Raw genomic sequence first — 16,623 nt, forward strand, 5'->3', positions numbered from 1 at the left:
CCCCCCACAGGACCCCCCATCCCCAACACAAAACAGGATAAGTGCTTCAGCACAGATGATCTGCTGCTTGATTGCTGGCACCTTGTGGGCGTGTCTTGGGAGGAGCCAAGTACTGATGGGTGGGTTTACATTAGAGAAAATCTACAAGTTGCCCCCTCAGCAGTAACTTCTTGTTTGCCCCTCCGTGTGAACTGTCCAAGGCGACCCCATGAATCCCGCGGGGGTGGCAGACCTGTGTGGGGGTCCTCTTTGCTCTAGATTTCCATACAGAGTCCCGCCCTCCGAGAGCATACAGTGTGGGGCCACATAGCGCATTCTCTGGGCTACTCCTCCTCCAGGACTCTCGTAGGTGATAAGTGGAGGTTCTCGACCCTCTTGGTATTTAGGTTGTGTGCCCCACATCGCTGAGTGGGCGAGTGAAGGTGGGCGAAAAAAGCTTAGAGACCCCTCCCTTCTTGAAAGTTGGGGGTTGTGCTGCTTTGTGGGTTGAGGGTCTCCAAGACTTTCATGCCGTCCAATACTGGGGGGTCGGCCAGGACGCTGTTTGTGCGGCAGGTCTGGTTTGGGATCTGCAGGGTCTCTATTGCCCTGGAATGGACCCCCTACATCTGCTCTTGGGGGGAGGTTGACATAAATTGGTTCCTCCCTTCTCCCTTGTTGGTTAGGTCGGGAAGTGACCGGTTGACCTCTACCTTCCGCGGTTCCCATATACGGATAGGGGACGCTTCCCCCCATAATATACTGGCGCAAATGTGCGGGAGGCGTCCTGTCCCAGCGCTGATAACTCAGGAACTCTGGCTCAGGTGGAGGAGGTCGGCCGTACCAGCCCGGAGCCGGTACAGAGTGAGGGTGAGAGGGCGGTGATGCCATATAGGGCCACGGTGTCTGGATTAATCCATATGAAGCATTGATTGGTGTCATGTGAGGAGGGTCCCCCAATATCTCATAGTAAAGCCCCTCTGCTTCTGGCCAGGGAGGAGCAGAGCGGTGAGGGGGCATCCGAGGACCCTCCTCTGGGAACCTGTACGGGGGAGGACGAGTGCGCGGAGGAAAGAGGCTCGGAGGAGCAGGAAGGCTGCCAGACCTGGTGTGCAGGCGAGGAGCTCGCGAAGGAGGAGTGCCTGCTAGGGCCATTTTTCGGAGGTCAGCCGGAGTGGAACCTGGAGCCTGCAAAAGAAAAGAACAGAAATAAGGAACTGCAATCTGCACTATATCCTGCCCCAGACGGGTGTCACCGTATCCTGCCCAAGACAGGTGTCACCGTATCCTGCCCAAGACAGGTGTCACCGTATCCTGCCCAAGACAGGTGTCACCGTATCCTGCCCCAGACTGGTGTCACCGTATCCTTCCCCAGACGGGTGTCACCCTATACTGGTCTATAAAGGTCTAAGTCACCCTATAAAGGTCTATTAAGGCCTAAGTCACCCTATACTGGTCTATGAAGGCCTATGTCACCCTATACTGGTCTTTGATGACCTGTGTCACCCTAAACTGGTCTATGAAGGCCTAAGTGACCCTATACTGGTCTAAAAAGGCCTAAGTCACCCTATACTGGTCTATGATGACCTGTGTCACCCTAAACTGGTCTATGAAGACCTAAGTCACCCTATACTGGTCTATGAAGGCCTCAGTCCCCATATACTGGTCTACGAAGACCTTAGTGACCCTATACTGGTCTATAAAAGCCTAAGTCACCCTATACTGATTTGTGAAGTCCTGTGTCACCCTATACTGATCTATGAAGACCTAAGTGACCCTATACTGGTCTATGAAGGCCTAAGTCACCCTTTACTGATCTATGAAGTCCTGTGGCACCCTATACTGGTCTATGAAGACCTTAGTGACCCTACACTGGTCTATGAAGTCCTGTGTCACCCTATACTGGTCTATGAAGTCCTGTGTCACTCTATACTAGTCTATGAAGTCCTGTGTCACTTTATACTAGTCTATGAAGTCCTGTGAAACCATATACTGGTCTATGAAGACCTAAGTGACCCTATACTGGTCTATAAAAGCCTAAGTCCCCCTATACAGGTCTATGAAGTCCTAAGTCACCCTATACTGGTCTACGAAGTCCTGAGTCACCCTATACTGGTCTATGAAGACCTTAGTGACTCTATACTGGTCTATGAAGGCCTAAGTCACCCAATACTAGTCTACGAAGTCCTGTGTCAGTCTATACTGGTCTATGAAGTCCTGTGTCACCATATACTGGGTCTATGAAGACCTAAGTGACCCTATACTGGTCTATAAAAGCCTAAGTCCCCCTATACTGGTCTATGAAGTCCTAAGTTACACTATACTGGTCTATGAAGTCCTGAGTCACCCTATACTGGTCTATTAAGACCTTAGTGACCCTATACTGGTCTATGAAGGCCTAAGTCACCCTAATCTGGTCTATGAAGGCCTAGGTCACCCTTTACTGGACTATGAAGGCCTAAGTCACCCTATACTGGTCTATGAAGTCTTGAGTCACCCTATACTGGTCTATGAAGTCCTGAGTCACCCTATACTGGTCTATGAAGTCCTGAGTCACCCTATAGTGGTCTATGAAGTCCTGAGTCACCCTTTACTGGTCTATGAAGTCCTGAGTCACCCTATACTGGTCTATGAAGTCCTGAGTCACCCTATACTGGTCTATGAAGTCCTGAGTCACCCTATACTGGTCTGTGATGTGCATAGTAACGCACCCTCACCATTGTACTGTGTATCTCGGGTCTCGGAGGTCGATGCTGGTTGGTTGTACTCTCATTGAGGCTGGTTAAGTGTGGTCGAAGCTCAGAGTACAGGGGCCCCTCCTTTGGCACCGAGCTCTCACTGCACTCCATGGACAGGGACCGTCTGAATACTGAGGTGGATGGGTGTGGCGGGGCTGATCTCTGTGAGGACTTTGCAGGGACGGTCCCGGTAGATATGGAGGACTGAAGGGCTCTCTGGGCGCTCTCTGCCAATTTTAAAGCCATCAGCCGGGCAGGATCCTTTGGTGGCGGAGGAGGAGGAAGTTGTCGTGTGACAGACATAGGAGGAGGATGAGCTGTTTGCTGTGGAGAGAGCGTCACTCCTGTGAGGAAAGGGTTAAAACGTACATGTTCAGTGGGGTGACCACACCTGTATACATCATGACTGATAGGTGGGTCAACATTCATGGATTAAGAGGATTACTAACCCTTCGAGGGCTCTTCTTGTTTCGGGGGCCCGATTCCTTTCCCTTCCTTCACACAGGTCTCACTAAGACGCAGTTGACAGGATTGAAGCAGCAGGTTCAGCATCTGCGGAGGAGGAGACAGACTACGGGGCCCCTGGTTCTCCATGTCTGTGACCAAGCGCTCCGGAGGGCTGTGAGAGGGGGAGGGGGAGCAGCCGCCGGTAGGAGACAGGCTCAGCCTGCGCGGTAGGGAATGGCCCTGGCTGCTGCTCACGTCTGCTCTGACTATTGTAGGAGACTTCACTTCTTCATGGTCCGAGAATGAGAGGCGGAAAGATAAGGGGTCGAATCCGAGACCGTCCATATCCGGGAGCGGCGGCGACAGGTCCAGATCCTCCTCAATCCACGCCGATTGGGGACGTCCAGATGTTGGGGGAGGGGACGGCACACAGGGCGGAGAAGGGGAGGACTGCGTCAGGCTCTCTGCGGACCTACAGTGAGGCAGCCGCGAGGTCAGACCGTCACTTGTAGAGCGAGGCCGGCGGAGGCGGGAGGTCCGGTGAAACCCTGGAATGGAAGGAGAGTCAGTGAACAGGGGGACTGGGGGACCTGTCGTAATAACCAACAGAGAACAACTCAGACCTGTCATAATAACAGAGAACAACTCAGACCTGTCATAATAACAGAGAACAACTCAGACCTGTCATAATAACAGAGAACAACTAAGACCTGTCATAATAACAGAGAACAACTCAGACCTGTCATAATAACAGAGAACAACTCAGACCTGTCATAATAACCAACAGAGAACAACTCAGACCTGTCATAATAACAGAGAACAACTCAGACCTGTCATAATAACCAACAGAGAACAACTCAGACCTGTCATAATAACCAACAGAGAACAACTCAGACCTGTCATAATAACCAACAGAGAACAACTCAGACCTGTCATAATAACAGAGAACAACTCAGACCTGTCATAATAACCAACAGAGAACAACTCAGACCTGTCATAATAACAGAGAACAACTCAGACCTGTCATAATAACAGAGAACAACTCAGACCTGTCGTAATAACCAACAGAGAACAACTCAGACCTGTCATAATAACCAACAGAGAACAACTCAGACCTGTCATAATAACCAACAGAGAACAACTCAGACCTGTCATAATAACCAACAGAGAACAACTCAGACCTGTCATAATAACAGAGAACAACTCAGACCTGTCATAATAACAGAGAACAACTCAGACCTGTCATAATAACAGAGAACAACTCAGACCTGTCATAATAACAGAGAACAACTCAGACCTGTCATAATAACAGAGAACAACTCAGACCTGTCGTAATAACCAACAGAGAACAACTCAGACCTGTCATAATAACAGAGAACAACTCAGACCTGTCATAATAACAGAGAACAACTCAGACCTGTCATAATAACAGAGAACAACTCAGACCTGTCATAATAACAGAGAACAACTCAGACCTGTCATAATAACAGAGAACAACTCAGACCTGTCGTAATAACCAACAGAGAACAACTCAGACCTGTCATAATAACAGAGAACAACTCAGACCTGTCATAATAACAGAGAACAACTCAGACCTGTCATAATAACAGAGAACAACTCAGACCTGTCATAATAACAGAGAACAACTCAGACCTGTCGTAATAACCAACAGAGAACAACTCAGACCTGTCATAATAACAGAGAACAACTCAGACCTGTCATAATAACAGAGAACAACTCAGACCTGTCGTAATAACCAACAGAGAACAACTCAGACCTGTCATAATAACCAACAGAGAACAACTCAGACCTGTCATAATAACAGAGAACAACTCAGACCTGTCGTAATAACCAACAGAGAACAACTCAGACCTGTCATAATAACCAACAGAGAACAACTCAGACCTGTCATAATAACCAACAGAGAACAACTCAGACCTGTATTGTGGGGGAATATTGGAAATTGCGCCAATATCTGTTCAACACGACCGATAAAGCTCAATAATAACATTTCCTTGAGTGAACGGCTCCCCCTGCTGGACTCCTCAGGTATCAGGACATCACATGGGTGCAGAACAGACACCAAGTATAGTGAGGCGGTAAAACTCCGAGACCTGTGACCTCAGAAACGACTTACCGGTCACACTGGTGTGAGAGCACAAGGACTCCTCACTCTTAGCAGACCGCAACGTCACCGAGTCCAACACTGTAAAGAGACGACACAGAGGAGTAAAGAGACAGTCAGCAAGAAGGAGAGAAGAGACCATTATATGTCACCTCTCTGGTGGGCCGCCGACTCCCGAAGACCCCCGGACCGAGACTTCTTCTGCTGAGATGAATTTTTCCCTATAGCAAAGAATGTTCTCCAACTACTACCCCCACCGGACTTCTTCCTGCCACGGGGAACTTTCCTAAAAACAGTGCAAAAGCATTAATATACATAGGAGCAGTATTATAGTAGTTATATTACTGTATATAGGAGCAGTATTATAGTAGTTATATTCTTGTATATAGGAGCAGTATTATAGTAGTTATATTACTGTATATAGGAGCGGTATTATAGTAGTTATATTCTTGTATATAGGAGCAGTATTATAGTAGTTATATTCTTGTATATAGGAGCAGTATTATAGTAGTTATATTCCTGTATATAGGAGCAGTATTATAGTAGTTATATTCTTGTATATAGGAGCAGTATTATAGTAGTTATATTCTTGTATATAGGAGCAGTATTATAGTAGTTATATTCCTGTATATAGGAGCAGTATTATAGTAGTTATATTCCTGTATATAGGAGCAGTATTATAGTAGTTATATTCTTGTATATAGGAGACAGTATTATAGTAGTTATATTCTTGTATATAGGAGCAGTATTATAGTAGTTATATTCTTGTATATAGGAGCAGTATTATAGTAGTTATATTCTTGTATATAGGAGCAGTATTATAGTAGTTATATTCTTGTATATAGGAGCAGTATTATAGTAGTTATATTCTTGTATATAGGAGCAGTATTAAAGTAGTTATATTCTTGTATATAGGAGGCAGTATTATAGTAGTTATATTCTTGTATATAGGGGCAGTATTATAGTAGTTATATTCTTGTATATAGGAGCAGTATTATAGTAGATATATTCTTGTATATAGGAGCAGTATTATAGTAGTTATATTCTTGTATATAGGAGCAGTATTATAGTAGTTATATTCTTGTATATAGGGGCAGTATTATAGGAGTTATATTCTTGTATATAGGAGCAGTATTATAGTAGTTATAGTCTTGTATATAGGAGCAGTATTATAGTAGTTATATTCTTGTATATAGGAGCAGTATTATAGTAGTTATATTCTTGTATATAGGAGGCAGTATTATAGTAGTTATATTCTTGTATATAGGAGCAGTATTATAGTAGTTATATTCTTGTATATAGGAGCAGTATTATAGTAGTTATATTCTTGTATATAGGAGCAGTATTATAGTAGTTATATTCTTGTATATAGGAGCAGTATTATAGTAGTTATATTCTTGTATATAGGAGGCAGTATTATAGTAGTTATATTCTTGTATATAGGAGCAGTATTATAGTAGTTATATTCTTGTATATAGGAGCAGTATTATAGTAGTTATATTCTTGTATATAGGAGCAGTATTATAGTAGTTATATTCTTGTATATAGGAGGCAGTATTATAGTAGTTATATTCTTGTATATAGGAGGCAGTATTATAGTAGTTATATTCTTGTATATAGGAGCAGTATTATAGTAGTTATATTCCTGTATATAGGAGGCAGTATTATAGTAGTTATATTCTTGTATATAGGGGCAGTATTATAGTAGTTATATTCTTGTATATAGGAGGCAGTATTATAGTAGTTATATTCTTGTATATAGGAGGCAGTATTATAGTAGTTATATTCTTGTATATAGGGGGCGGTATTATAGTAGTTATATTCTTGTATATAGGAGCAGTATTATAGTAGATATATTCTTGTATATAGGAGCAGTATTATAGTAGTTATATTCCTGTAAATAAGAGTAGTATTGAAGAAGAAAGGAAATCCAGCGCGGTCCTCGTGCAGTAGAAAAACGTCTATTTAGACACCAACAGATTGGTTGTATTAGATGGTACGGCCGCTACATAGATGACCTCTTGTTTATCTGGGGGTCTAATGTGGCGGCTGTACCAAATTTAGATTTTTTTTCTCAACAATAATTTTTTAGGATTACTTTTTACCATACATCATGCACCTTTCTGTATTTCATTTTTGGATCTCCTTTTATGTGGGGACCCTTCGATAGGTCCCATCATAACATCCACCTATCGGAAAAACACGGCTACAAATTCTATATTGCACGCTTCCTCTTGTCATCCCCCCCCCCCACGTTATTGCCAACCTTCCAGTGGGGGAGATGATAAGGGCTAGACGGAATTGTTCCAATGATCATGGCTTTCATCAGGAGGCTGTCACGCCCCCTCCCATAGACTTGCATTGAGGGGGCGGGACCTGACGTCACACGGGGGCGGAGTCGTGATGTCACGATCTTCCGCCCCCGTGGTCGGGAGCCAGAACCTCCAGCGCTTCCGGAAGCAGATACGGTGGATGCTGCATGCTATATTGCGGGAGTTCTCAGCGGCGGGACCCCTGCGATCAGGCATCTTATCCCCTATCCTTTGGAGTACCCCTTTAACAGAAGACTAGATGTCATCCTTCATTATTAAAGGGGTTATCCAGGAAGAAACTTTATATATCAACTGGCTCCAGAAAGTTAAACAGATTTGTAAATTACTTCTATTAAAAAAACTTAATCCTTTCAGTACTTATGAGCTTCTGAAGTTGAGTTGTTCTTTTCTGTCTAATTGCTCTCTGATGACACCTGTCTCGGGAACCGCCCAGTTTAGAAGCAAATCCCCATAGCAAACCTCTTCTACTCTGTGCAGTTCCCGAGACAACCAGAGATGTCAGCAGAGAGCACTGTTGCCAGACAGAAAAGAGCAACTCAACTTCAGAAGCTCATAAGTACAGAAAGGATTAAGATTTTTTAATAGAAGTAATTTACAAATCTGTTTAACTTTCTGGAGCCAGTTGAGATATATATATATATATATATATATATATATATATATATATATATATATAAAAGTTTTTTCCTGCATACCCCTTTCAATTATTTTTACCACTTGTCCACTTTCAGGATTGCATTTCCATTTAGTTGGTTATCTATTTCATGCATCATAATTCTTTGTGCGTAAAGTTCTGCATTTTCCGTCCATATTTTCGGGAGAATTCACTATTGATGTAATTCTCCTTTATATATATATATACTATAACATTATGAAACTTTTTTCATCTATGTTTGAATTCCCCTCCTTATATGGTTTGCATCTAAGGTTGCTTTGTTGCAATAAGGCAGTGTTTCCCAACCAGTGTGCCTCCAGCTGTTGCAAAACTACAACTCCCAGCATGCCCGGACAGCCTTCGGCTGTCCGGGCATGCTGGGAGTTGTAGTTTTGCAACAGCTGGAGGCACACTGGTTGGGAAACACTGCAATAAGGTATATACAATTACATGTGACTTTTATTTGCATGAATAAGGTAGATTATCTTAGATAATAAATTATTTTATATTTCTATCCATATTTTTCCATAATACGCACATGATATATGGCTGAACAAACTAAGTTATTTGCAAGCAGCTGCTCGCCATTTACTCAGCCCTTCCGCCTACTTAAAGGGGGTATTCCAGGAAAAAAAAATTATTTTTATTTTGTTTATTTCAACTGGCTCCAGAAAGTTAAACAGATTTGTAAATTACTTCTATTAAAAAAAATCTAAATCCTTTCAATAATTATCAGCTGCTGAAGTTGCGTTGTTCTTTTTCTGTCTGGCAACAGTGCTCTCTGCTGACATCTCTGCTTGTCTCGGGAACTGCACAGAGTAGAAGAGGTTTGCTATGGGGATTTGTTTCTAAACTGGGCGGTTACCGAGACAGGTGTCATCAGAGAGCACTTAGACAGAAAAGAACAACTCAACTTCAGCAGCTCATAAGTACTGGAAGGATTAAGATTTTTTTATAGAAATATTTTACAAATCTCTTTAACTTTCTGGAGCCAGTTGCAATATAATTTTTTTTTTTCCTGGATAACCCCTTTAAGAACCAGTGGATCTGGACGTTCTTTAGTATGAATAAGGCTAGGTGAACTGGCCGAAACGCGTCACTTTTTCATCCTGTCTCTGTTGGTGTCTGAATAAAAGTTTTTCTACTGCAGGAGGACCGTGCTGGATTTCCTTTCTTCTTCACTATATGGTCAGGTGTTTTGGGTACACCTATCTGAGTGCAGACTACTGGCTATCCATAGGGGTGAGCTGACGAACTTTGTTTCTTCTATAAGAGTAGTATTGATTTTTTTTTAAAGCTAAACAAACCATAAAATAATATAAATTGCGTGTGAGTAGTGGACGGGTGGGTTTTGGGGCCCAGTGTTTTTATGAGGTGCAGCCTTCTGTCTTGGGGCCCGTTCATACAGCAGAATTTCCTCTGGAATGGAAGGTTCTTCTGCTGTGTGCACAGGCCCTTAGGCTGCCCATACAATACCTTTCATCGCTGCTCTCTAGCGCCCTCTCAGGCTTGTTGGGGGAGGTTTTGTCGGCCCCCAGTTTCTCCGCCGCCTCCCTTTGGCTCTGACTCCGCGCTTGAGCCTCCTGCAGACTCACGAGACGACCCGAGGGACAGCCGCCCATCAGAGAGCGCGGCCGGATTGGTCCACAGCGACCTGCATGGACGGAACGACAAATTATACGTTATTAGGACGACACATACAAGGGGTATAATGGGGTAGGAAGAGGTTTTGCTGGATTTCCCCTTTATTTTGATGCCTGGCGGCCATCTTGCCTGTGTTATCGCCGATTGTGTCTTGGCTCACCTCCTCCCTTTGTAGTGCACGGATTCACGACCGGTCAGGTGTGCCGTTTTATTGTTCCTAGAAAATGCGGACAATACAGCACTCCGCACAAATGCAGCTTTATTCCAAAATTTCAGAAATATAAAATCAAACCTGCACAAGACACCGGTTCACATCTTCAGGTGTTTGAGGCGCATGCGCCCGAAACGCATCAAGATCTGAACCGGTGCCTTACGCAGGTTTGGTTTTACGTATTTCTACTAATTTCGGAAAAAAAGCTGCATTCGTGCGGAGCGCTGTATTGTCTGCACAGCTTTTTATTTATTCTGTACAATGTCAGAATCTACAGGCGCACACTGGCGCCATCTATGGAGACACCTATCGTCTGGTATTATGTTTATGTGTACAGATCTACAAGGTGCACAAATTTCCTACATGGAGGGGAAATTGTACAAACGATAAAAAAATAAAAATTGCGTAAACAAGACAAAAAAACAATTAAGCAAATTACAGATCAGAACATAATAGAATAAAATGATCAGATACCGGTCGGATGTTTAATAACACAGCTGTGTCCGCCATTGTTCATAGATACATAGAACAATCGTCTGTAACAGAGCGTTTTCTTTTTCTTTTTAAGCAAAAATAAATAAAACATTTGACTTCCTGTGTTAGACTCTTGTATATAGAAAAAATGTCCTGTATGAAAAGGAACAGCCATAAAGTGATACTTCAGAAGGGCATCAAGGCTTCGGCCTCTTTCTGCCTCAATAAATTAAGTTCTGAGGTCTACCACTAGGGGTCAGCCTTGGCGCTATTGTCTTCTAGGGGGGTCTCAGACGGGCCAGTCTTGGCGCTATTGTCTTCTGGGGGGGTTTTGGACGGGCCAGTCTTGGCGCTATTGTCTTCTGGGGGGGTCTCAGACGGGCCAGTCTTGGCGCTATTGTCTCCTGGAGGGGTTTCGGACGGGCCAGCCTTGGCGCTATTGTCTCCTGGAGGGGTTTCGGACGGGCCAGCCTTGGCGCTATTGTCTCCTGGAGGGGTTTCGGACGGGCCAGTCTTGGCGCTATTGTCTCCTGGAGGGGTTCTGGACGGACAAGTCTTGGTGCTATTGTCCTCTGGAGGGGTTTCGGACGGGCTAGTCTTGGCGCTAATGTCTTCTGGAGGCGTTTCAGACGTCTTCTTCAGGGCCTGGCACCGGGCTTCGGGTAAAGTTAAGAGGCGAATCTTTACGGACATGACAGAGGCTCGGCGGAGACCGGTCTGCTTCGCTGGTAGTAAGAAGGTGATAAAAGGGAAAATACAAAGCAGACAGAAATGGGTTTAGGTAGGAAACCTCGGTGGCCAATTGTAATTTACTAAGTGAAGCGATGCCAAGGCAAAGAACGGTGCAGGAAGAGAAGATCAGCCGAGGAGGGCGCTGGCGAGAGCCGGGGCCGCGTCTCCGAAAACAATGAAGGCAACTTGTTCAGAAGCAAAAAGCAATTAGTGCAGAGGATTTAAGGCTGTGGCATCCAGAGAGGAAAGTGAGCGGCATAGAAGGATCTCAGCAGGAGGGGCGGGGGCCACAGACTCCTATATACACCAGGGAGGGGCGGGGGCCACAGACTCCTATATATACACCATGGCGGGGGTCACAGACTCCTATATATATATATACCTGGGTGGGGGTCACAGACTCATATATACCTGGGAGGGGGGTCACAGACTCCTATATATACCTGGGTGGGGGTCAATGACTCATATATACCTGGGCGGGGGTCACAGACTCCTATATATAACTGGGTGGGGGTCGATGACTTATATATCACTTGGTGGGGGTCAATGACTCATATATACCTGGGTGGGGGTCAATGGCTCATATATATACCTGGGTGGGGGTCAATGATTCATATATACCTGGGTGGGGGTCAATGACTCCTATATATATACCTGGGTGGGGTGTGGGTTGTACCCATTACTGTTCCCAAAGTTTTCTAATTAAATAGAAGAAGTTAACTGTTAACAATTGTATTCATAGATATATACTAACAGGTCCTGCAGATCGGTAAGCGTCAGAGAGGGAGCGGTCAGGAGACCAGACTGAAGTCACATGCAGGAGAAGAAAAGCGCAGCAGCTGAGGCGCAGTGCAAGAAAGATAAATTTCTTACCTATTGAAGTGAATGTATCACTAAAGAGGGTCTCCACATGACACAGGAGGAACTCCACCAGCACCGACTGGACCCGGACCTCCCGGAAGGCGTCTGCTCCTGGGGCCCCCACAGACTCCATGTCCCGGGACCTGAGGAGAAAAATGATTGAACAGGAGCAGGCGGTCACATGTGTATCACCAGGTAGAGTGTGATACTGTATTCTGAGCTGTGTATCTAATTCTATCATCTGTGATACTGTATTCTGAGCTGTGTATCTAATCCTATCATGTGTGATACTGTATACTGAGCTGTGTATCTAAGTCTATTATATGATACTATCTGCTGAGTCACTGTATCTAACCTGATCATGTGTGATACTGTTTTCTGTGCTGCAGTATCAAATCATAATATGTGTTATATAGTGCTAATGAGCTAGTGTATCTAAGCCTACAATGTGATACAGGACTAATCAGCTAGTGTATCTAAACCTACAATGTGATAAAGCAATAATAAGCTAGTGTATCTAAGCCTACAATGTGATACAGCACTAATGAGCTAGTGTATCTAAGCCTACAATGTGATACAGCACTAATAAGCTAGTGTATCTAAGCCTACAATGTGATACAGCACTAATAAGCTAGTTTATCTAAACCTACAACGTGATAAAGCACTAATGAGCTAGTGTATCTAAACCTGCAATGTGACACAGCACTAATAAGCAGGTGTATCTAAGCCTACAATGTGATACAGCACTAATAAGCAGGTGTATCTAAGCCTACAATGTGATACCGCACTAATAAGCAGGTGTATCTAAGACTACAATGTGATACAGCACTAATAAGCAGGTGTATCTAAGCCTACAATGTGATACAGCACTAATAAGCAGGTGTATCTAAGCACTCATCCCTCATCATGTCTCACCGCAGAAGGTTGGGAGCCCAGATTATGGCCAGGTTCCGTGCGTGCATTCCGGTGCGATCGCTGTGGGCGCTGAGCCGCGACAGGTGCCTCATCAGATATTCAAGGGTCCTGCAGGGAGATGGGGGGTTAATATTAGATGTTGCACATTTAACCCCTTCCTTCCATGAGGTGGGCGCAGGGTCAAAGGTCACCTGTAGTGAGGAGGGGGCAACTGCTGGATCAGGTCGTGGACACGGATCAGCTTCTCATCTTCAGCGGGGGCCGACATCGCTTCCTGATGGGGCCACAAAGAGCCAAGAGTCACGAAAGTAATAGAGAGTGAGGGTCCGGGACCCCCAGATCACACAGTCCACTCACCGTGATGATACAGACGATACATCAGGAGAGGGTCCGGGACCCCCAGATCACACAGTCCACTCACAGTGATGATACAGACGATATGTCAGCAGAGGGTCCGGGACCCCCAGATCACACAGTCCACTCACCGTGATGATACAGATGATACGTCAGGAGAGGGTCCGGGACCCCCAGATCACACAGTCCACTCACCGTGATGATACATAGGATACGTCAGGAGAGGGTCCGGGACCCCCAGATCACACAGTCCACTCACCGTGATGATACAGACGATACGTCAGGAGAGGGTCCGGGACCCCCAGATCACACAGTCCACTCACCGTGATGATACAGACGATACGTCAGGAGAGGGTCCGGGACCCCCAGATCACACAGTCCACTCACCGTGATGATACAGACGATACGTCAGGAGAGGGTCCGGGACCCCCAGATCACACTGTCCACTCACAGTGATGATACAGACGATACGTCAGGAGAGGGTCCGGAACCCCCAGATCCCACAGTCCACTCACAGTGAAGGGATGATACAGATGATACGTCAGGAGAGGGTCCGGGACCCCCAGATCACACAGTCCACTCACCGTGATGATACTGATGATACGTCAGGAGAGGGTCCGGGACCCCCAGATCACACAGTCCACTCACCGTGATGATACTGATGATACGTCAGGAGAGGGTCCGGGACCCCCAGATCACACAGTCCACTCACAGTGATGATACTGATGATACGTCAGGAGAGGGTCCGGGACCCCCAGATCACACAGTCCACTCACCGTGATGATACATAGGATACGTCAGGAGAGGGTCCGGGACCCCCAGATCACACAGTCCACTCACCGTGATGATACAGACGATACGTCAGGAGAGGGTCCGGGACCCCCAGATCACACAGTCCACTCACAGTGATGATACAGACGATACGTCAGCAGAGGGTCCGGGACCCCCAGATCACACAGTCGACTCACCGTGACGATACAGAGGATACGTCAGCAGAGGGTCCGGGACCCCCAGATCACACAGTCCACTCATCGTGACGATACAGAGGATACGTCAGGAGAGGGTCCGGGACCCCCAGATCACACTGTCCACTCACTGTGACGATACATATGATACGTCAGGAGAGGGTCCGGGACCCCCAGATCACACAGTGCACTCAACGTGATGATACAGACGATACGTCAGGAGAGGGTCCGGGACCCCCAGATCACACAGTCCACTCACCGTGATGATACAGACGATACGTCAGGAGAGGGTCCGGGACCCCCAGATCACACAGTCCACTCATCTTGATGATACAGAGGATACGTCAGGAGAGGGTCCGGGACCCCCAGATCACACAGTCCACTCACCGTGATGATACAGAGGATACGTCAGCAGAGGGTCCGGGACCCCCAGATCACACAGTCCACTCACCGTGATGATACAGACGATACGTCAGGAGAGGGTCCGGGACCCCCAGATCACACAGTCCACTCACCGTGATGATACAGAGGATATGTCAGGAGAGGGTCCGGGACCCCCAGATCACACAGTCCACTCACCGTGATGATACAGAGGATATGTCAGGAGAGGGTCCGGGACCCCCAGATCACACAGTCCACTCACAGTGATGATACAGACGATACGTCAGGAGAGGGTCCGGGACCCCCAGATCACACAGTCCACTCACCGTGAAGGGATGATACAGACGATACGTCAGCAGAGGGTCCGGGACCCCCAGATCACACAGTCCACTCACCGTGATGATACAGAGGATATGTCAGGAGAGGGTCCGGGACCCCCAGATCACACAGTCCACTCACCGTGATGATACAGACGATACGTCAGGAGAGGGTCCGGGACCCCCAGATCACACAGTCCACTCACCGTGATGATACAGAGGATATGTCAGGAGAGGGTCCGGGACCCCCAGATCACACAGTCCACTCACCGTGATGATACAGAGGATATGTCAGGAGAGGGTCCGGGACCCCCAGATCACACAGTCCACTCACAGTGATGATACAGACGATACGTCAGGAGAGGGTCCGGGACCCCCAGATCACACAGTCCACTCACCGTGAAGGGATGATACAGACGATACGTCAGCAGAGGGTTCGGCAGCTCACGGAAGTAAAGTTTACAAAGAGAACTGACGCAGTGAACGTCCTGCAGATATGTGTCCCGAGAAAGATCCGGAACCCGCTCACTGTCAAACTCATGTCTGGAGAGGAAGAAACCACAGAGATCAATTACTGCGACCAATCGTAGAATGTAAGCCCTCGGGGGCCGATCCCTCTCTCCCTCCCCCTTGTAGACTGTAAACCCTCGGGGGCCGATCCCTCTCTCCCTCCCCCTTGTAGACTGTAAACCCTCGGGGGCCGATCCCTCTCTCCCTCCCCCTTGTAGACTGTAAACCCTCGGGGGCCGATCCCTCTCTCCCTCCCCCTTGTAGACTGTAAACCCTCGGGGGCCGATCCCTCTCTCCCTCCCCCTTGTAGACTGTAAACCCTCGGGGGCCGATCCCTCTCTCCCTCCCCCTTGTAGACTGTAAACCCTCGGGGGCCGATCCCTCTCTCCCTCCCCCTTGTAGACTGTAAACCCTCGGGGGCCGATCCCTCTCTCCCTCCCCCTTGTAGACTGTAAACCCTCGGGGGCCGATCCCTCTCTCCCTCCCCCTTGTAGACTGTAAACCCTCGGGGGCCGATCCCTCTCTCCCTCCCCCTTGTAGACTGTAAACCCTCGGGGGCCGATCCCTCTCTCCCTCCCCCTTGTAGACTGTAAACCCTCGGGGGCCGATCCCTCTCTCCCTCCCCCTTGTAGACTGTAAACCCTCGGGGGCCGATCCCTCTCTCCCTCCCCCTTGTAGACTGTAAACCCTCGGGGGCCGATCCCTCTCTCCCTCCCCCTTGTAGACTGTAAACCCTCGGGGGCCGATCCCTCTCTCCCTCCCCCTTGTAGACTGTAAACCCTCGGGGGCCGATCCCTCTCTCCCTCCCCCTTGTAGACTGTAAACCCTCGGGGGCCGATCCCTCTCTCCCTCCCCCTTGTAGACTGTAAACCCTCGGGGGCCGATCCCTCTCTCCCTCCCCCTTGTAGACTGTAAACCCTCGGGGGCCGATCCCTCTCTCCCTCCCCCTTGTAGACTGTAAACCCTCGGGGGCCGATCCCTC

The 16,623-nt window shown here is 47.1% G+C and overlaps 1 protein-coding gene across 1 annotated transcript in view; it reads right to left on the reverse strand.

Annotated features, from left to right (window-relative positions):
• Window positions 1-11: 11 nt before the first annotated feature.
• ARHGAP33 (Rho GTPase activating protein 33) overlaps window positions 12-16,623 on the reverse strand; it is a gene marked incomplete at its 5' end in the record, with an annotated part of 39,484 nt that continues 22,872 nt past the window's right edge. The window contains 10 exons of the mRNA XM_056552790.1: window positions 12-1,167; window positions 2,697-3,061; window positions 3,167-3,712; window positions 5,302-5,370; window positions 5,442-5,575; window positions 9,754-9,931; window positions 12,212-12,342; window positions 13,115-13,222; window positions 13,306-13,388; window positions 15,530-15,674. Of these exons, the coding sequence (XP_056408765.1) occupies window positions 157-1,167; window positions 2,697-3,061; window positions 3,167-3,712; window positions 5,302-5,370; window positions 5,442-5,575; window positions 9,754-9,931; window positions 12,212-12,342; window positions 13,115-13,222; window positions 13,306-13,388; window positions 15,530-15,674 (2,770 nt within the window). The remainder of the gene's footprint in view (window positions 1,168-2,696; window positions 3,062-3,166; window positions 3,713-5,301; window positions 5,371-5,441; window positions 5,576-9,753; window positions 9,932-12,211; window positions 12,343-13,114; window positions 13,223-13,305; window positions 13,389-15,529; window positions 15,675-16,623) is intronic.

Source organism: Hyla sarda, unplaced genomic scaffold (genome assembly GCF_029499605.1).
Source record: "Hyla sarda isolate aHylSar1 unplaced genomic scaffold, aHylSar1.hap1 scaffold_1934, whole genome shotgun sequence".
Classification (NCBI taxonomy): Eukaryota; Metazoa; Chordata; class Amphibia; order Anura; family Hylidae; genus Hyla; species Hyla sarda.